General features: G+C 38.3%; 1 protein-coding gene across 1 annotated transcript; it reads right to left on the reverse strand.

Moving 5' to 3' along the window:
• Positions 1-1,594: 1,594 nt before the first annotated feature.
• On the reverse strand, positions 1,595-20,638 carry LOC134819936 (glutamine synthetase-like). Its single transcript, XM_063830094.1, has 10 exons — positions 20,635-20,638; positions 8,010-8,118; positions 7,658-7,792; positions 6,638-6,769; positions 6,431-6,518; positions 6,164-6,292; positions 5,777-5,943; positions 5,428-5,580; positions 2,515-2,605; positions 1,595-2,108 (listed from the first exon to the last, which is right to left on the reverse strand). Exons 2-10 carry the CDS (start codon positions 8,096-8,098, stop codon positions 2,037-2,039), a joined length of 1,056 nt encoding a protein of 351 aa, XP_063686164.1. The 5' UTR covers positions 8,099-8,118; positions 20,635-20,638; the 3' UTR covers positions 1,595-2,036.
• Between the last annotated feature and the right edge of the window lie 276 nt (positions 20,639-20,914).

Genomic DNA, 20,914 nt, shown 5'->3' on the forward strand with positions numbered 1-20,914 from the left:
TTTTCTGTTACTTCGGAAGGTTTTGTGTCATTTCGGAAGGTTTTGTGTTACTTCGGAAGGTTTTGTGTTACTTTGGAAGGTTTTGTGTTACGTCGGAAGGTTTTGTCGTTTTGTGTTACTTCAGAATGTTTTATATTACTTCGGAAGGTTTTGTGTTATTTTGGAAGGTTTTGTGTTACTTCGGAAGGTTTTGCTGTTTTGTGTTTCTTCGGAAGGATTTATGTTACACAAAACGGCAAAACCTTCCGAAGTAACACAAAACCTTCTGAAATATTATTTCGGGTTAGGGTTAGGGTTATGGTTAGGGTTAAAGTTAGGGTTAGGGTTAGGGTTAGGGTTAGGGTTAGGGTTAGGGTTAGGGTTAGGGTTAGGGTTAGGGTTAGGGTTAGGGTTAGGGTTAGGGTTAGGGTTAGGGTTAGGGTTAGGGTTAGGGTTAGGGTTAGGGTTAAAAAACATGTTTCCTATCAAATGTTACAGCCGGTTGAAAATTGCCGTGTCATTTTAATAGATAGAAATCCCCTTAATATAAACTCTTTTGGTAAATTGACCAATCATCTTCAAATTTAGTGTCTGCATCTGATACAACTCCTTCGTCCAATCGTAATGTTGTTGACTAAAGTGAAAAATACCATTCCGATCAAAAGATATGACCATTTTAAGATCAAGGTAATGGTAGAGAGGATTCCGTAACAATGTTACTTTGGAAGGTCCTACACGTGGTATAAATTCCTAAAAAAGGGCTATAATCACGCGATAAACCACAAAGACAGACCTTCCAAAGTAACACAGAAACCTGTCAAGGTCAGGGTCAGGGTCAGGGTCAGCTGGTCCTGGGTCAGGGTCAGGGTCAGGGTCCTGGGTCCTGGGTCCTGGGTCAGGGTCCTGGGTCAGGGTCAGGGTCAGGGTCAGGGTCAGGGTCAGGGTCAGGGTCAGGGTCAGGGTCAGGGTCAGGGTCAGGGTCAGGGTCAGGGTCAGGGTCAGGGTCAGGGTCAGGGTCAGGGTCAGGGTCAGGGTCAGGGTCAGGGTTAATTGTATTAAGTTATATTGCATTGTCGGGGGGTCAATTGTCGGGGGGTCAATTATCGGGGGTCAATTGTCGGGGGGTCAATTGTCGGGGGGTCAATTGTCACCCACCCAATTATAGCTTTGCTTAACTTTAAGGATAAACGTTTTGTAACTTGACATGTGATTGTTCCATACCACAACATTTAACTTTTAGACTAAACTCTAAAGTTCAAATATATAATGTTACGACAGTGGTACAGGTATTTCCAAAAGTCGCCAGACCTTGTTTTTTTGAAGCCTCGGTAAGTTTATGCCATTGCTTTATCCCAAACACTTTTTAAAATCGGTATTTTTGCTCATTATAATACTGTACACTTATAGTCCCCCTGGCTCTATATCGCAGTTTTTGTGATGAAAAACTGAGCGCAAAATAGCCGCGTCATATTATATTTATAGGGGTACCGCGTTATAGGGGTACCGCGTTATCTACTGGGCGGCGCTCAGCCTGTCATTCCGCCGAATCTCTATTCATCATACGTTCATACTTATAGAAAGGGAATATTGTACTGACAAATAAATTACAACAATGTTAATTTCATCACCAATCTGTGATAAACAATATGAATGTTCATATTACATACAAAATCATTTAGTTTTACCCTATACCGTATATTGATAAAAACTTGAAAATCATGCAATTTACTAATATAGTCACATATTTAACATATATATAATACCGGTAAAACATAATATCATATACCTAAATAATAGTGTCAGGCTTACAGTTTACCACTTTGACGGAAAGGCTCAAGATTGGTATACATCAACTCATGGTAGCTTCAAAAATAAAACATAACTATTAAATAACCTAAGATGTCCGTAGAATACTGAGGTAGAATACTTGACGTGAACGTTCACAAAGTTTTACCGATCGGGGGCCACTACCCGACCAACAACTGAGTGGACCGCAGGAACGATGTCTGAACCGTCCACTAATTTTGTGGTCTCGTGTAGTGAGTAGTGACACGTGTCTACTGACATATACTCTTGATGATTATGGAGGTCACGGCGTACGGGTCACAGTTGCTGGATGGACGACGGTCCTGGGGGAAACATGGTAATTAGTTAATTAATTAGTTAATTACAATTAATTAGTTAATTATAATAAATTAGTTAATTATAATTAATTAGTTAATTATAATAAATTAGTTAATTATAATTAATTAGTTAATTACAATTAATTATTCAATTATCTTTCGTGCTCATTAAAGGACTAAATTATGTTTATCTTGATACATGTTTCGTATCCCAATATCAGAGATAATATAATTTTTCCGCCTTCGGCGGCGCGCGCTTCGCGCGCGAAAAGTGGCATGCAACGTATGTCAATGTTTATCACACTTTTAAATGCAATGAAAACATAATCGACCGTATTCAGCATCACGATGGAATACTTCTCCATGGTATAGAAAAGCAGTTAAAAGTTATAGAAAGTGATTTGACATGTACCTCGAAGTAACCGTAACCGTCCTTTTCACACTGCCTTGGTATCCTAATACTGCACCCTCGGTTGGCTACTCCGTAGCTGAAGTCATGAATGCTGAAAATAAGAGGTGGTTAGTTTGTTGTGGTTAGTTTGTTGTGGTTACTTTTTTGTGGTTACTTTGTTGTGGTTAGTTGGTTGTGGTTAGTTGATTGTGGTTAGTTTGTTGTGGTTAGATGGTTGTGGTTAGTTTGTTGTGGTTAGTTTGTTGTGGTTAGTTGGTTGTGGTTAGTTTGTTGTAGTTAGTTGGTTGTGGTTAGTTTGTTGTGGTTAGCTTGTTGTGGTTAGTTTGTTGTGGTTAGCTTGTTGTGGTTAGTTTGTTGTGGTTAGTTTGTTGTGGTTAGTTTGTTGTGGTTAGCTTGTCGTGGTTAGTTTAATGTGGTTAGATTGTTGTGGTTAGTTTGTTGTGGTTAGTTTGTTGTGGTTAGTTTGTTGTGGTTAGTTTGTTGTGGTTAGTTTGTTGTGGTTAGTTTGTTAGTTGGTTGTGGTTACTGGTTAGTTTGTTGTGGTTAGTTTGTTGTGGTTAGTTTGTTGTGGTTAGTTGGTTGTGGTTAGTTTGTTGTGGTTAGTTTGTTGTGGTTAGTTTGTTAGTTGGTTGTGGTTACTGGTTAGTTGATTGTGGTTAGTTGGTTGTGGTTAGTTGATTGTGGTTAGTTTGTTGTGGTTAGCTTGTTGTGGTTAGTTTAATGTGGTTAGAATGTTGTGATTAGTTTGTTGTGGTTAGTTTGTTGTGGTTAGCTTGTTGTGGTTAGCTTGTTGTGGTTAGCTTGTTGTGGTTAGTTTGTTGTGGTTAGTTTGTTGTGGTTAGTTTGTTGTGGTTAGTTTGTTGTGGTTAGTTTGTTGTGGTTAGTTTGTTGTGGTTAGTTTGTTGTGGTTAGTTTGTTGTGGTTAGTTTGTTGTGGTTAGTTTGTTAGTTGGTTGTGGTTATTGGTTAGTTTGTTGTGGTTAGTTGGTTGTGGTTAGTTGGTTGTGGTTAGTTGGTTGTGGTTAGCTTGTTGTGGTTAGCTTGTTGTGGTTAGTTTGTTGTGGTTAGTTTGTTGTGGTTAGTTTGTTGTGGTTAGTTTGTTGTGGTTAGTTTGTTAGTTGGTTGTGGTTACTGGTTAGTTTGTTGTGGTTAGTATGTTGTGGTTAGTTGGTTGTGGTTAGTTGGTTGTGGTTAGTTTGTTGTGGTTAGTTGGTTGTGGTTAGTTGGTTGTGGTTAGTTTGTTGTGGTTAGTTTGTTGTAGTGAGGACGACATTCGACTGGTAAGGTATTTGCTCGCAAATACTAAACTGAAGATCAAAGTGAACTCAACAATATCGGGAGAGTTTATTGTCACGATTGGAGCTTTTCAAGGCGACAGTTTGTCTGGAAACTTGTTCACTCTATATCTGGCAGCAGCACTTTACCACCTGCGTGCTGTTATGTCCTATCTAAGACCTAACCCTCCCATAGCTGAGAATCTGCTACCCCTCGAGTGGGAGTACGCAGATGATGTTGATTTTACTGATGAGGATAAAAGCAATTTGGAGTCTTTGTTGCCAATATGTAAAGAGATATTGGAAGAGTGGAATCTTTTTGTCAATGAGTCAAAAACCGAGTTCACCCACTTCTATCTGGCCGGCAAGAACGAGGTTGATAACAAAGGAGAGACACTCAGAGGTAGAGAACCTTGGAGGTCATCTATCTCTTTAGGCTCTAAGTTGTGTAGCATCGAAGATGTCAAGAGACGATGTATACTTGCTAACATTGCTTTTCAGAACTACAAAAATGTCTGGGAACAAGGTAGACGAATACCCTTGAAGATTCGACTCAAGATATATGAAGCACAAGTTGTTTCAATACTGATGTATAATTGCAACAGTTGTGCAACATCTAAACAACTCCTTCAGAAACTTGATGTCTGCCACAGGAATCATATCCGTACGATCATCGGCATGACCTACCCTAATGTCATACGAAATGTGACTCTATACAAACGCTGCGAAGTTGTTCCACTAAGTGAGCGTGTTGCTCGTGCACGGTGGAGAATGCTCGGTCACATCCTCCGCAGTGATAATAACTCACCTGCCCAGCTTGCCTTACATTTTGCTGTAGAGAGTCAGAGTTTGATGAGAGGTAGTGTCGGACGACACCAGTCAAACTTGTTAAAAACTATTTTGAACGATTTAAGTGACAGAAACTTTAGACTTCTAAATACAGACGATTTATACCATTTAAGACTTTTTGCAACAGATAGAAAAGCATGGAGAGAGTTAAGCATGATTTAGTTTATTCTGTGTTATTTTTCTCTTGGTGACTTATCAGGTCATCAAGATGTTCTTTATGTTCTATTTTTGATTTGAATAAAGTTATATAATATAATAATAATAATAGTTTGTTGTGGTTAGTTTGTTGTGGTTAGTTGGTTGTGGTTAGCTTGTTATGGTTAGCTTGTTGTGGTTAGTTTGTTGTGGTTAGTTTGTTGTGGTTAGTTTGTTGTGGTTAGTTTGTTGTGGTTAGCTTGTTGTGGTTAGTTTGTTGTGGCTAGTTTGTTGTGGTTAGTTGGTTGTGGTTACTGGTTAGTTTGTTGTGGTTAGTATGTTGTGCTTAGTTTGTTGTGGTTAGTTTGTTGTGGCAATGGCAGTCTGTCAGATATGCTGTATAAGGTACGTAAGTGATTTACTACTAGCCTGGCTAGTAGTAAATCATTAGTCAATAACTAGCCAGCATGCTATAATTGATAAAGTATAATTAGTCAAATTACAATTTGTGAATCTGGATGGCGAAAGTATCCAGATATAATTCAACCCCGTTTAGAACGATATCATATTATTTATCGAGGTCATTCAAAGCCTGATGCCTTCTGTACAATACTTCAAATGTATGATAAGTTTTGAAACTAAAGTTGAACAGGTACCTGGCTGTTTCATGAAGTCCAGTGAGTCTCCTGGCGTTATCCTTTCCGTTGGTTGGATCGTACTCACGGATGTGCTCGTCATGTTTCGTGCTCATCTTCTCGATTGCTTTCACGATGTGCTCCATTCCTCCTTCTTCTCTCATCGCTTTCGTGCTGAGTTAAGAAAAAGAGTTAGATTTGCATTATAAAGTTACAAAAAAGTTTGACAATAACTTTTTAATAGTCCTGGAAAATAACCTTGCAAGTTGCAAACAATCGCGTCGAAATAGAGGACACGCTTTTAATGAGTAATTAATATAACTAATGACAGTATAAACTCAAATTGATGCATTAACCTTTGAAACTATACCTGATGTTAGTATGGCATCCAGCGCCATTCCAATCTCCATCAATAGGTTTGGGGTCGAAACTGATGACCACGTCGAACTCCTCAGCTACTCTGCACAGGATGTACCTGGAAACCCAGAGGTGGTCTCCCATGTCTATACCCTCACATGGTCCAACCTGGTATTCCCACTGAGAAGACACATCATTAATTATCAGTGACCATGTTCTTAAAAATAGCTTATATCAAGTAATCATCGAGCAGGTAGATTCGGGGAGTATTGAGTAGGTCATGGAAAACGTCTAAACTAATACTCAGCAAAACTTGAAAGTAAACTTTCGTGTGTGTTTATAAGGCTTTAAATTATTCGTTTCACCGTAATTGTGGATCTGTAAATACAAACTGACATACCTGGGAGGGCATGACCTCTGCGTTGGTTCCAGCAATCTTAACACCAGCGTACATGCAGGCTCTGTAATGAGCCTCTACAATCTTCCTGCCTTGAACTCTATCCGCACCAACTCCGCAATAGTAGGGTCCCTGGGTGTTTTTAGTTTAATGTGTGTGGAAATGAATGAAAATACCGCTTTTAGATTTAAAACAATTATGAAAAGCTATCAAAGGCAAAAAAACAAAAGACTTTCAATTTTAAATTAACCGTTAATTAGATTACCATACCTGGGGTCCTGGATATCCGTTCGTGGGCCATCCGTAGGGATGCTTGCCAGTGTGATCAAACATGGTATATTCCTGCTCAATTCCGAACCTAAAGGAGAAATCATCGTTCAACATAATAATGCAAAAAACTAATACACTATCAATACAAGGAGAATTTTGAAACATTTATCTCATTAAAATGAAAAAAACAGTCAACTTTTCTCTTACCAAGGTATTTCGTCAGCGAATTCGTCCATGAGTTTCTTACATTCTTCTCTCTTGTTGGTTGGGTGGGGAGTTCCATCAGGAGCGTAGCACTCACACATCACCAGAATATTGTCACCTCTTCTAAAGGGATCTCTAGAATAAACAGTAGGTTAGATTACATGTACTGATGATCAATATTTATTATTTATCTTCTGTGGTCCGAAGATGGAATTATAATCAACTGAAGAAAGCTTACAGCAAGTTATCTGAATCTCTAGGACTTGATGACCAGAAGGAACTTAAATATACTTAGAATTCATTCTAGATCGTCGTGACGGAGAATCATATAGGATAAAAACAACAACAGATATTATGTCACCGTCGGCCACATGGGAATACAACATGTTTGTAGATAAGTTCCAGAAGTTTCCATTTCTTCTTTCGCATCAGACGAAGAATCAAAGCTTGTATTGTGTGGCTAATAGATCTAGTTGCTAAAAGGGTTAATACCTCTTCTGAGGGTATGCTGCCAAGCTATAACTCGCTGTAGTACCGATGATCGAGGTAATAACTCTTTAGCCTTTCTGGCTCGATGTTATGTCGGAGTCCGATAGATAAAACTTACCTTCAACATAAAAGAGAGAGGATATGAGAGTTCCCTTGCAGAACTTTAGGATTTGCTCCAGTTACGTGTGAGGATAGCAGATATTATAGGATTCCTACAAGATGGTTAACGAATGTCCAGACCGAACTCAAATTTGACATGCTGTCAACCCCAAAATGAATTTCACAAGATATTTATTCGTTGACAACATACCTGTAAATGGTTCGTTTTTCTTCAGATTTGATCTTCGCTAGAGTTCATCCCCAGCCCGAACACAGAACCCAGATATCAAACAGAGGAAAAATGACAGACATGATACGTTTGCTCAAAATGGTATAAACTCAGCCCTCGCCCTATTTTCCGACCAAAATTAACCCACCACCATCCTGTCCACAAGGCAAAAAATGTGTTAATTTTTGTGACTCGACCAAACTCACTTGAAAATACTGACGGGTTTGATGTAGATGTCACTGTTTCGTCCGGTACTCTGGTTTGTGCTGCTGCCGTCAAAGTTCCATTCAGGTAATTGGTCTATTGAGGTGATTGGTCCGTCCATCGTCTTTGTTTTACCTCTGCAGATATCAGATTGTAATTATATATAGGTCAAATGAACGAGGAGTAGTCACGTGTTAAATCAAACTTTATTCACCTTCACCCACGTTTAATGTTTATGTACGACCAATACAAATAAAAAGCATCGTTTTCTTGTGAACCTGTTGGGAAACTGTACGGAAAATTGAAAAAATGTTCGGGTATCTGACAACCGTAGCGAAAAAAACTTCATCTAACCTGAAATTCTGTCCAGATCCATCAATCCAGATGTAGTAAGCCTGTACCTTTCCATTTTGATCGAGGTCCATGAACTGGTTTGAAGCCATAATTGCGTTTGTAGATAACTATAAAATGAAATATTTGGTTACCATTCCGAAATTGGAACTATTCTAGAACTTAATAAATGTCAAATAACTGGATACAACCCAAAAGAAAACTGAAACATTATAAAACAAGAATTTATTGTATATTTTGGCGTTAAAACTTTATGAGAAAGTACAAGATTTTAAAGGTGTAACGAAAAGACTCAAACAGATATTATTATACGAAGGAGACATCAATCTGATTTGTATACTTCCTCCTCGGCGTGAGGAAAGTGACTTAACCACGCAAAAAAGTCTGTACGATAACTTGTCTATGAAGGAAAGACATTTTTTAATTTAAAGGGTTATTTTTCAATCACCCATAAAAACCAAACCAATGAAGCTGGAAACCCCAAATTTTGGCTACCTGGGCACATTGCCAAAAGAACCTCTGCGGTAAAATTTGAACTGAAACCGACATTTACTTTTTGAGATCGTCATTAAATATTGTGTGACATAAAAGACAAATTAGCAAATTCGCACTCACTTTAACCTTATTTTTATGTTATACATTTGGTAGTGGCGGTTGTAGAATTTCCATGGGTAACAACATACGTTTTATCAGATTCACAATATTTAAGAAATTTGCGAGTAAAGTAGAAAACCGCCAAAAGCTGCCCAAAATGTGTTCACGTGTCTGGAATAGTAGCCGTTGTTATTGTTGCAGTAGAATTGCTCGTGCACTAGATTATATAGGAATGTAAACTGTCTGATTCATTTATCCGTCTTGTTGGGCAGCATCTTTTTCGCAATGATCAGAAAATATTAAAGTTTTCTAAGGGAGGAGCAGTGAAGTTTTTATTATGCACTAGGTGATAAGTTAATTAAACCCTATCGTGCTTTGAAACGACGGGTTTATGTTCGATGATAGTGTATTTACTGTGGTCCAATATTTGAACATCCTTCTGGGTTACAGGGTGAAGATATTTATTATCAAACATGAAAAGCTTAAAGCTACGATTTTCATTCTGTTACTGGTAAAATTGTCCATTGTTGAGACTTGGGTCCGATTGTCACATCGACCGATTTACCGTAGGAATTTAGAATGATCAATTAAAATATCATCGGGAGATTAAATGTGCGAGAAATCTGCCGAGTTCATAGTTGGCTCTGTTGTTAAATGCATAAAAGTCGTATATTTCAACTAAACCTAGTATAACCGAAATTAAATAGTTTGCCTCAAGTTCTACGACTAAATGGTTGGACTAAGGACACTTTCACTTTTGATATCATTTTCAATGACCGTCATGAATCATGATCATCAGTCGAACTAGTATCCAATTAGTGAGACTTATTTTTAGGGTATCTTAGTTAAAGGTCGTGTCCCTCAGAACACTCCAGATTACATGGCGGCATCGTATTTGTAAAGATAATAGTGAAAAATCGGAAAATTCGGAAGGATTGATGGTGAATTTTCCTCTAACCTAACCGATTTGTCGCAGATTTGGTAGACTAACCAAAATATGGATCCGTTACTATAATAATCTCAATTTAAGTACACAAATTATTACAAAACTTTAGCCGGTGATGCATAATTATAATATATATTAGAAATCGACAAATTCAGTAAATAATTTAATGACGCAACATTTTGAAAGTAGAGAGTAGAGACTGAAATGTGTAGTATAATCAAAAATTATGTTTTCCTTTCCATAAAACATTACTTTGAGTACCACTGTATACTTGTATAACGATGAACGAAGTGTTTGCCTTAAAATATTGGCAGGCTTATAACTTTATAAAGACACTACGGCTAAAAATGTTCTCATCTCTAAATAATTGTTATAACAGCAAAGGCCAAAGAGTTAAAACACGGAGGGATAAAATACCGGTCCCTTTTTATGGTCAGAAAACACGCCGGGGCAAAGATCAAAGATGGTCCGGCAGTGTTGGTACTACTACTTCCGAATCAGACTTCCTACAAAGATCGTGTATCACTCTTTTTATTTTGACAGGTGACCGTGATGTGATTTCCGGCACAAACTAAAGAATGTTTCCGCTGATGTACAGCTTTCCATCAATTCGTGAACAACTTGGACCATTCATGCGGGCGCTCAAAATTTAGCACAAACTCGCCAATTTTACGGAAAAAACTCGAGAACATTCTGTTCTCTGAGAGAATTAACAGTCACCCTCGGCGTCAATCAGTTTTGTTTCAAGTAAAAAGTGATGACTGCTCATGTAGAGGTTAGAGTTCTTCAAGAAAGAACTAAGCAAAGAAGAATGAAGCACCTTAAGCGATTGAGATTTGAGACCAACATAATTGCAAAATATTTAGGGTCATCAAGACTATAACAGCTTGGAAAAGGAATAGCGAAACTATGCTCCTTAATAAAAATAAATTCAAATTTCCCATGTTGTCCTTTAATGGTTGTTCTGTCCATGTTAGACTAATTAATGGATCATTATAAAAAAACGAACTGACGGATGGATGGGCATTGGATCTGTCAAATTGCTCGCCTGGGCAAGACGCCCTCAGACGAGATATCTTACAAGATGCGTCTACCATCACTGTTGAGTGTTGTGGGCCCTGGGTTGCCATGCTGCGCAATAAATAGATATATGAAATCCACTGAAAGCGAATTTGTGACGTGGAGAACTGAGATATAGTTACTTCACTAAAGTCATCAGCCCTCAGTGAAAGGGCTGATGACTTCAGTGAAAGAGCTGGTGACCTAGTGAAAGTGCTGGTGACGATGAGAAAGACCATAAACCAGGGATTCTTTCGGGGGCATGTAAGATTATATCCAAAGTTTGTTCGCCAATGGGGCGTGTCTGGGTGTCAAAACTCAAAGATCTTCAAGGTGGGTGCTACTTGTGATGAACTCTAGGAGGATGGGATGGTAATACTCGGTCTGGCCGTCTGGAAGCCCATAGAATTCCAGTTCAGAAACCGAGTAAGGAGGTGCGGCTACTGATGAGAAGCCTCCTTAAAGTTTATTTGGGTTAGAAACGACATCTGGGTCCCTACCCTCGCACAAGATTATTCTCAATTTTCTTGTTGTGTTCCACAACTATACACTATACAGCGAAACCTCTTTATAAACGGGCCTCTCGGGGGAATGAAAAGTGCACGGTATAGAAAGACTCGCTATAGAACGTTTCACATGATCAGGTTATGTACTCAAATCACCACTAAATGTAATATGAGCTATGATAACTTGATAAGGTACATTCCTTGCACAACAAGAGCTAATTAACTTAAAATATGGGGGAAAAGAAAAGGCCCAGTTTATCGAGGTACCCGGTATAGAGAGGCACAGTATAGAGGTTTTACTGCATATGAAGCAACATAAAGGGTATGACCAATGAAGTGTCGTTCAAATCTTCTACAAATTCAGGTAGAACTAGAAGTAGAAGCAATCCAATTTGACCCAGACCTCAAATGAGATTACACACGAATATCCTTCACTAGCAGCTTTATGTAGTGAAAAGTTCTGACCAACGTTGATGTTGTCAAGCGTAAATGATATGGTCTAATCCATTACCTATGAGGCTGTTACTATCACGGTGAGCGGTAATAGTAAATACAAATTTGATCTAACGTTTATACTGTGTAGTGTGTACTGTATCTAATAATAAAATAATCAAATAAAATTAGCACCGGAAGAAGTGGCGTAATAACTGAAGTTAATCTTAAACCTAATAGAACAGGTAACGAAAAACTTTTTTTCAAAAGTATTGAATTTCAAAAAAATAAAATCAAAAACTGCTTATCAGTGCAAAATTTGACTTTGACCTCGACATTATCGGAATTTAGAAGATGGAGACGAAAAAATGTTGATGATCTTAAAATATAGCCTTCAAAAGTGAAAGTATCGGACCTTATATACAACGAAATGTGTCAGAAATTAGACACGCCGCAATAAGATTAAGAAGTGTAACTTTCTTTTTTCCGGAGAACCATAAACAGTCGTACCAGTATCACGTACAACGTAAGCAGTTATGGCTAAAAGCAGGCCCCCGCTTTTTATCAATTAATTAGGAAAGAGACAGGAACACGTCTTGATATACTAATTACTAAGATAAGACGTCTAAAAACCACGATAATGGACTAATACCTTGTTTCTCTACCCACCGTAACTCATCACCCTGTCAGTGGCACTGATACACACGGCAATTTACCATGAATTTGATGTTTTTTATCAGTTTCTAGGTTTACTGGGTGGCGCTCAGCCTGTCATTCCGCCATATCTTCAATCGCGGTGCGGTTATGAACACTTATAAGCCTGGGTCCCCAGGTAATTACTAGGTTTAATATCCGTCTACTAGAAGTTCTAGTTTCCTCTTCCTCCTCAATTTCAACCTTTTCTTTTCTTGATGAAACTTTTAAAAGTACGTGACTAGAAGTGATATAATTCCTCAAGTCATCAGAAAAAGAGGCAAAGATCAAGATGGAGAACGTTGCCCAACACTCACTTCAAACGAGTATGGAGACATAAGTTCGCCAGATCAATCCCGAAACTTGGCAAAGAGAGCACAAGAACAGCGACACAATTCCTTACTGGACATTGTGAACTGAACTACCACATTAATAAGTTCAAGCCGACAACGGTCCCCAAAACTTGTCCACACTGTCTTACCACTTTATTGGTCAGTGCCCGACATGGTCTTACCAACGAGGAGGATACTTTGACTCCTTCTATCTTAGTGTGACAGACATAGTGGACAAGTTCTCACTACCAAGGATCATCGGCTTCATAATAATAAGGGGGGGGGGGGGGGGGGGGCTGGAAGTCGGTCTCCCGACCACCATGATTAGAGTAGCCAACTATTGGGTTACGGTTACTATAATTATAAAAGTTAGGATCAGGGCTAAGGTTAGAGTTTTCCTATGCATAACCATAACCTTACCCCTTACCCCTAACTCTAAAAACGTGTCTACCTTAATATCTACCCTAATGTCCACCCTAATGTTTACCCTAATGTATTCCTTACTAAGCTGCTGCTCATAAAAAACTCTTTATCTTTGTACTTATAGTAGGCACCAGCTGACAACAACAAAGGTTTGTTGGAACATATTATTACCAACGTTCTGCTTGGTGTGAAAGTGACTTCTCAGACTCTGTCCGACCCATAATCGGGCAGGCGGAGAGGGTGCATGCGAATTGCGAAGGGGTTCCATGACATATATGGTGGTCATATCACTCCTTACCCAAAGTCTGGCGAAGTCCATGCGAAGTGGTTGTATGTCAAGATGTTAGGTGAAGGGGGTGCATGCGAAGAGGGAGCATGCGAAGCCGTACAAAAAGTGAATAGAAATGAAATCTATTTCATCTGCTGTTATAAATTCATCGATATGATAACTGCAGGATGGGAAATAATTGGAATTTTGCCTGAAAATATCGTGAGTGGAGGAAAACATTGAATATTTTGGGCGTTCTCAGCTCTTTAACCACGAAATATAATAAATAAAAACGGAAAATTGAAGCGTGTTAATAACTTAGCTTGTTTCTACAACAACCTCATGATAATGTCAGTCATGCCTGATTTATTAATTACCAAAACTGATAGCTAATTTCATTTTTCACCGAATGCTACGACCAGCCTAAAGTGACAAAAAACACCGAAGGTAACGTCAAACAAATTCCACACTAGGTTGGTAGCGTTGGTAACGTATATATGAACAAGTAGGCGTAACAATGCAAATGAAATTAAGATCACGTGCCTGGTGGACATATCATGTGGTTTTTGTACGTGGTGTGAACCACCACTATGTTATTATATGTGTAAAACAGCGGTAAAGGTCGTTTGGTTTACTTTATCTGTACTTCCTCGCGGAAGATGGTCTGAATGTGTGAGCACATTCGGACCAGTCAGTACGCAGAACGTCTCAATATTTAAATATCTATATCCTGCAGTGGCTGCTGAATGCTGATCACGAGATCAGACTATACCCGGAAGCTACACTTCTATTTCTACTTCCACCACCATACTTCTAGTTCTACCGTCTGTGGATATTTTTATTATGGAGAAAATAGTGAATTCATAAAATAGTGGCTAGGTGGGACAAATTTTTGTCTGGTTCAGCTGACGACAGATCGCAGACAGATTCTTTGTTTATTTTGGACGAGCACTGAGTTTACAATTTAGACCTCCTCCCACCACTTTTAATACCAGATGTCTACTTTAATGAGTTACTCGCTACAATTAACAAGTTTGATTTATGCTTTAAATCTTACAACTCCATATCGTGACCAGTATTTCCACAAAAACCACATAAATAACTAGATCGAATTAAAGAGGAAAGTGTGAAAGTGACCTCCAAGTTTGGGCCTCAGCTGAGTGCTGATCTTACTAGACTGCACCAGTCTCTCACTCCACCGTTGTTCTTAAACATTTTAGCCTGAGTTTTTCAGGTTATCTAGATTTAAACAACAAAACTAAAGCGCTGGATAATATATCAATATGTACCGGTAAACTGAAAAAAAAACAAACAAACTTGGTTATACTAAGACGTAGTATATTGACCCCGACGTAGCACATGAGTGAAAAAAGCAGATAATAGTGGAGTAGTTGACACTAGATAATAGCGGAGTAGTTGATCCGGAAGTTCGCAGTAACCTCAGAGTTCTGAACAACAACAGAACAAGATAGTGTGACCTATTGGGCTATTATTAAGCTCTGAAACTGAAGTGACCCAGGAAATTGTGGCGGCGGGTGTAATATAATCTTATTGATGGAAGATGGGACCGCAGTAATCCCAAGGTCCGGACCTTTTTTAGAAACCGAAATGTTTGCCTTACTGAAATTCAATAACAACTTTTGAAATAAATCGGTAAAAGTTCAAACAATAATATCCCCGCTCAACAATATTTATTATTATTAGACCTGGTTGTTGAGAAACAAAAGTTTTCCGCCAATACAATGCATTAACCTCATAGCACCAGCACAGCAGAAGTAGAACAATGCTTTTTTTATTACCTATTTTACTTCGGACTTTCCAACAACCACATTGTTACACAAGTGTAACCAGCCAATTACAGGAAGCCGAATGATTCAATTATACATTAGGCCGGTGACGGTTAAGGTAGTGTGTACCATACTTTCCTCGCCCGAGACTTTGCTGCAATGGGCAGCTCCTCATTTAACTCTCACGTTAGATGAAACTTAACTTGAAAATATCGAGCTACAATAAATATGTTTCCGCACATAACGGGTGGATGCTATAACTGCAATCAGTGTTGTGGGATAGTAAGACATCTGGCCTGGTGATCTAAGCCACAAGATTGTGACTTTTTAAATTATTATTTGTAGATCAGGCTAATCGTTCCGGCTTCCTAATGTATACTAATAATTTCAATAAATGTGTCTGTCTGTCTGTCTGTAATTTACGAATGGTTAAATCTAGAATTATTTCCGGTAAGAGATTAGCATTTTAAAGGGCTCAACAAAAGCTACGTTAATAAAAACATACAAATTTATACGTGGAATGTGGAAAATTCCACATGTACTGACACTACAGAACACTATTATAGTAGCTATAAATAGTGGTATTAAGCGAAGAGCCAACACTAGATAATGACAATAATACCATCAGCTCTATTATATTAGCAAGGAAACGCTTATCCAATCACGCTACAGAAGTAGTGAGAGCTCTAGCTCCGCTTGTAGTGTATACAGCTTATACACTCAATTAGTGTGATGTTATTGATGAGATACTATTACATCGCTCATCTTCATATACAAAGTAAAGGATTAGGGAATGAACAATTTATTACGATTATGTGCGGGATCTCAAAACCGCCGTACCAGTCGGTTCCTATATTCAAGTTTCTGCAAAAAGCAGTGGAAATGATTGTACGTGTTATTTGGACCTACATGAGCCGATGCAGGTCAATGTGAGGAGATAACCCATTACATGTGGAGTCGGAGATTCTAAAATGGAATATATTTGAAAATAAGAATTTTTCGGGCAAGACGATCTAACTGAAGTGGAGACATAAATCTTAAAGATAAGAAATATAAAGTGGAAATGAATCATACTTTATAGCACTGACTGAACGTGGTTAATGGATATAGGGGACGAATATCTAGGGGTGAGATTAACCATATTAAGCCTTTTATGGGGGCAGATTTTGTCACGCAATAATCGCCTCAGTAATGAGAACCGCACAAATATGATAATGTGTAGGAAGGTTAAATTTGATTAAGTTCTGGGTAGCTGGACCAATGACAGGAGTTCAGGGAACTGTACGATACAAAGTGAAGGATTAGGGAATGCAAAATTCGGGATCTCAAAACCGCCGTACCAGTCGGTTTCTAGTCTCAAATTTCTGCAGCAGCTGTGGAAATGATTGTACGTGTTATTTGTACCTACATGAGCGCTGGATGGCGACAACTCATGTAGGTACAAATAACGCGTACAATCATTTCCACAGCTGCTGCAGAAATTTGAGACTAGACAAAAGACTAGACATAACAATTTGATTAGTAAAGTTGTGTTGTTACATGTGATACCCCTTTAAAATTAGCGATCTTTGTGTTACAGAAGAGTGAATAAGAGGTGTATTATTATTAAATCAAAGTTATAAACAAGGGATAGTTAAAAAACAACGCCCAAGTCTAATCTTTCCCTAAAACAAAAACAAAAATCTAAAACTTCATTGTAATTTCCGCCAATATCTCTTGTCATAAGCTAAATTACAGAGATAATGCAGGTCAAAGATATTATTGAAATAAAGGTGTATCTTAGTAAAAAATGAAAAGAGACCAGGAATTCAACCGCACAAATATGAAGTGAGGTAAAATTAGTCTCCCACTTCATATTTATAATAAACTCTCTTGATCCCTCCCATTGGGAGGTTGTGTAAACAATACGCCACGTCCTTCGGACCCTGACAGTAGAAAAAGACAATGCAACGTCTTGAACTACCGCTTGTACAAACACATCAGCTAAACAAACATGAACACGTCACCAACCGCTCACTTCGAGTAGCGATTCAGGTTCCAATAATTTAATATGAACATTTTTATCTTATAAAATTAATTAAATCAATTATATGTCTACACTGGACTATCACGTGACTAAGTTTAATACGTTTTAGGTGGGTGGACCAATGATAGGAGTTCAGGGTAAAGAACTGTGCGGTTACAGGAGTAAGGGTTAGGATTTCGATTAGAGTTACCCGAGTTTAATGTATTTAGGAGATAATATCTAGCTTTGGCGGAACAGTGGCTCTGACAAAAGAACAACGGTCTAATTGAATATAGCCTGCTAGGTGTACGGTTCTGATCCTTTAAGGAATCGCTCTCACTATAAATCGCTCGCCCAAATTTTAAGAAAATTCTTGTGAAAAGGCCCTGAGGGTATGAAAGTAATCGAATTCAGTGTATTTTTGGACACTGATTCCGAATCACCCCCTCCCCGCCCCCCTCCCCCCCCCCCCCCCCCCCCCCCCCCCCCCCCCCAATGACGTAGGGTAAAATTTTTACCCCTAAAAATGCTTTCCTACAGAGTTATGGGCAAAAAACTGTTTTGGTCACGTTACAGGCTAGTAAAACACGAATTTGATTGTTTAGGACTCGGGTTAGGGTTAGGATTGTGGTTAGGGTTATGGATAGCTTCGGGGTTATGGTTAGGGTTAGGGTTGGGATTAGGGTTTATGTAAAACCGTTTTGTTCGGCTGCAAAACCATAAAAACCAAAGTCACGTGATAATTTTGGGCGAGCGAATTAGTAAAGAGCCTTAAGGAATAGGCTTTCTAGTATATCTGCATCTAACAGATTCTGTTATTTCAACGGAATGAACAATGTGTGGTCTCAATCCACGTACCAGTCGGTTTCTAGTATCAAGTTTCTGCAACAGCTGTGGAAATGATTGTACGTGTTATTTGGACCTACACTGGACTATAAATCAAGAGGCTTGCATATAATGAACATATTGACACGGGTGCAGAGTTGAGTCTGTACGGAACGTAGTAGTTTCAGATCCTTGTTTAACTTGCCGTACAGCAAGGTCATCCACTACTTTAGCCCGGCGAGGCACATAACTCCCTCTACAACTCCATATCAAATGTTTCATATCCTTCAGTATCCCACAGTCTCTCGAGTTTCGTAACTGCCAGAGAACTCTCTTAAACAGTTACTAGACTCGGTGATTATAAATCAAGAGGCTTGCATATAATGAACATATTGACACGGGTGCAGAGTTGAGTCTGTACGGAACCTAGTAGTTTCAGATCCTTGTTTAACTTGCCGTACAGCAAGGTCATCCACTACTTTAGCCCGGCGAGGCTATCACGTTACTAAGTTTAATACGATTTAGGTGGGTGGACCAATGATAGGAGTTCAGGGTAAAGAACTGTACGGTTACAGGAGTAAAGGTTAGGATTTCGATTAGAGTTACCCGATTTCGGAGTTTAATGTATTTAGGAGATAATATTTAGCTTTGGCGTAACATTGGTTCTGGCGAAGGATCATAAGGGTATCCATATAATTGGATAAAGCCAGCTAGGTGAACTGTTCAGATCCTTTAAGAGTTTAAGGGACAGGCTTTGTAGAGTATTTGAGATAATATGGAGAGGAGAAAGGAAAGACGTGTTAACCTAATTCACCCATATTTAACGCATTTAGGAGATAAGGTCGGACTTTTCCGCAGCAACGGTTCTCTGGAAACGATATCAAGACCCGACCTCCAGGGATAACCGTTTAATTGAATAAGGAAATAATTTGCCACTTCATTCGTCCAAGTGGCAGCTGCTGTTAATCAAATTTCATGTAATGATACGGACAATGATCGGCGTATTCACTAGAACGATTTGATTTGCCAAGCCAAACAGGAAATGACTTCCCAGTTCGCTTTAATTTCCCGTGAGACAAAATTGAAAGATTATTATGTACATCGTCTCGCTTTGTATGTATAGTAAGATGATCATGTAATTAACCTAGAGCCCTTACCATTTCGTTTAAAAAAAGGAATACTTTAACCACGGCCAACTCCAAAATTTTGACTTTTAAAACAATTTTTCATCAACCAAACTTCCTAACAGTGACGAAGATTGAAGTATATGGAAATTCAGTACCATTGTCAGAAAAGCAAAGAAAAAAGAGCGCCTGATAGTCTAATTCGTATCCGATTAGAATTACAAATATCTGAGTGCTTAGAACTTGTCAAGAAGGAAAACTAGCACGAACTTCAATGGCTTGATAGAAAATCAACAAGCATGCCTGATTCATAGTGTACATACCTATGAACTCCGCCGAAACTTAGATCCGTGACTAGCAAGCAAGCAATACAATCACAACAATTAAATAACGATCCCAATAATAACTTGTCTTACTGATCTGTCGACTATTTCTACTCTCTAGGACCTAGGTCTACTATAACAGTCATGCAACGCACGTCACTACTAGTACTATAACAGTCATGCAACGCACGTCAAACCAAAATAATAGTTAGATTGCCCTAATTCCTCAGACACAAATAACAATCCGAAATTTTAAAATATCATAAAAATAGAGCCAGCCAAATGGAAAACAAAGCTACAAAGTGACCTTAGTAAGTTGAACTGCTGAGTCAACAGTCAATAAACTGATAAAACCTTACAACCCAATAAACGATAGAACTTCTAATTGATCAATGAGCTCTGCAGCATAGTGATAATTAATATTAGCTACATAGGTGACAGTTATCAAACTTCATTATTATTAGTTCCAATCGATGATGGAGATAGGAATGTACCTATAAACTTACTCTAATCATAAATAGCTCCTAACGTTGGAAACAATTTGTTAACTAACTCTATTAATGCTGTTCTTACAAGTTACAACAAAGTCTTCACTTTTCATGTTATCTATCCTGGGTTTGGACAGGATATTACCGGCTTAAAATATTTCCATCGCGATACATAATACTCAATAAATGTAATAGATTTGTAGTGTTGTTATTAGTTTAAAACTATATTACTGATTACTGATTAGTTAGAGTAAAATAGTAACTTTAGCTAATCCAATAGACTGTTTCATTCGGAAGCTGACCGCTGAGTTGAGACAGTTATGAGATTTTAGGGCTACGCTAAATATTTGGAGCTAGTACCGAAGAGACTAGAGAGAGCTAATGGGCATCATCGTGCAACATGGTAGTGTAAAAACCACTGAAGTTTCAGCTAACTTGGTACTAAATCCTGGTTTTATATCACTCGAATGTTGAAAAGAAAGGGAACAGGGAATAGATGTATGTGATTTTAAAATATACATTCGCTCCGCTTTGAGTGCAGCCCTGGTAATTGGTATAATGTAGTAGTAATCTTGACGACTTGCAAAGTTACTAAAGAAAGGAAAACAAAACTTTATTAAAAGTATTACGTGTTGCCTTTAAATATGAACAATAGGAATCATGATATAATCAAGGTACAAAATATGATATAAACAAGGTAGACTGACAATAAATATAGGACAATAACCCTGAGGCAAATGAATGAATCTTTGTTCCTTAATTAATGAGGACTGAGAATTCACGTTGTTTGTCAGTCGGGTAAAAACCTCATGAAAGCTACATGCAAATTATTTTCTTGACGACATATTTAATATTATTTAATTAACAAAAGCTCTTCTAATCAGTCACCAGCAATCAGAAGCGACTGTTCTCCTAATTTACAGACTTCTGTAGACACCACTGTTGTGAGCGTCTGCTTAACGATCACGATGCTAGCGAAACTTTCATGTATATACTATATGTATTCTCCTGGATATGGACAGTATTTCCCATTCTCGACTGCTTAAATCAGGTACGGAATCAGAAGACTTTGTTGACAAACTTGAATTTAAAAGCAAGAGAAT

The sequence above is a fragment of the Bolinopsis microptera genome, chromosome 8 (assembly GCF_026151205.1).
Source record: "Bolinopsis microptera isolate Bmic1 chromosome 8, MBARI_Bmic_1.0, whole genome shotgun sequence".
NCBI classification, from domain to species: Eukaryota; Metazoa; Ctenophora; class Tentaculata; order Lobata; family Bolinopsidae; genus Bolinopsis; species Bolinopsis microptera.

Excerpts from the sequence above, each read along its gene's own strand:
- LOC134819936 (XM_063830094.1), bottom strand. The coding sequence starts at position 8,098 with ATGGCTTCAAACCAGTTCATGGACCTCGATCAAAATGGAAAGGTACAG. Across the intron at positions 6,519-6,637 it reads TTCGCTGACGAAATACCTTG|GTTCGGAATTGAGCAGGAAT; the intron begins GTAAGAGAAAAG and ends TTTCTCCTTTAG. Across the intron at positions 2,109-2,514 it reads ACGGTTACGGTTACTTCGAG|GACCGTCGTCCATCCAGCAA; the intron begins GTACATGTCAAA and ends TGTTTCCCCCAG.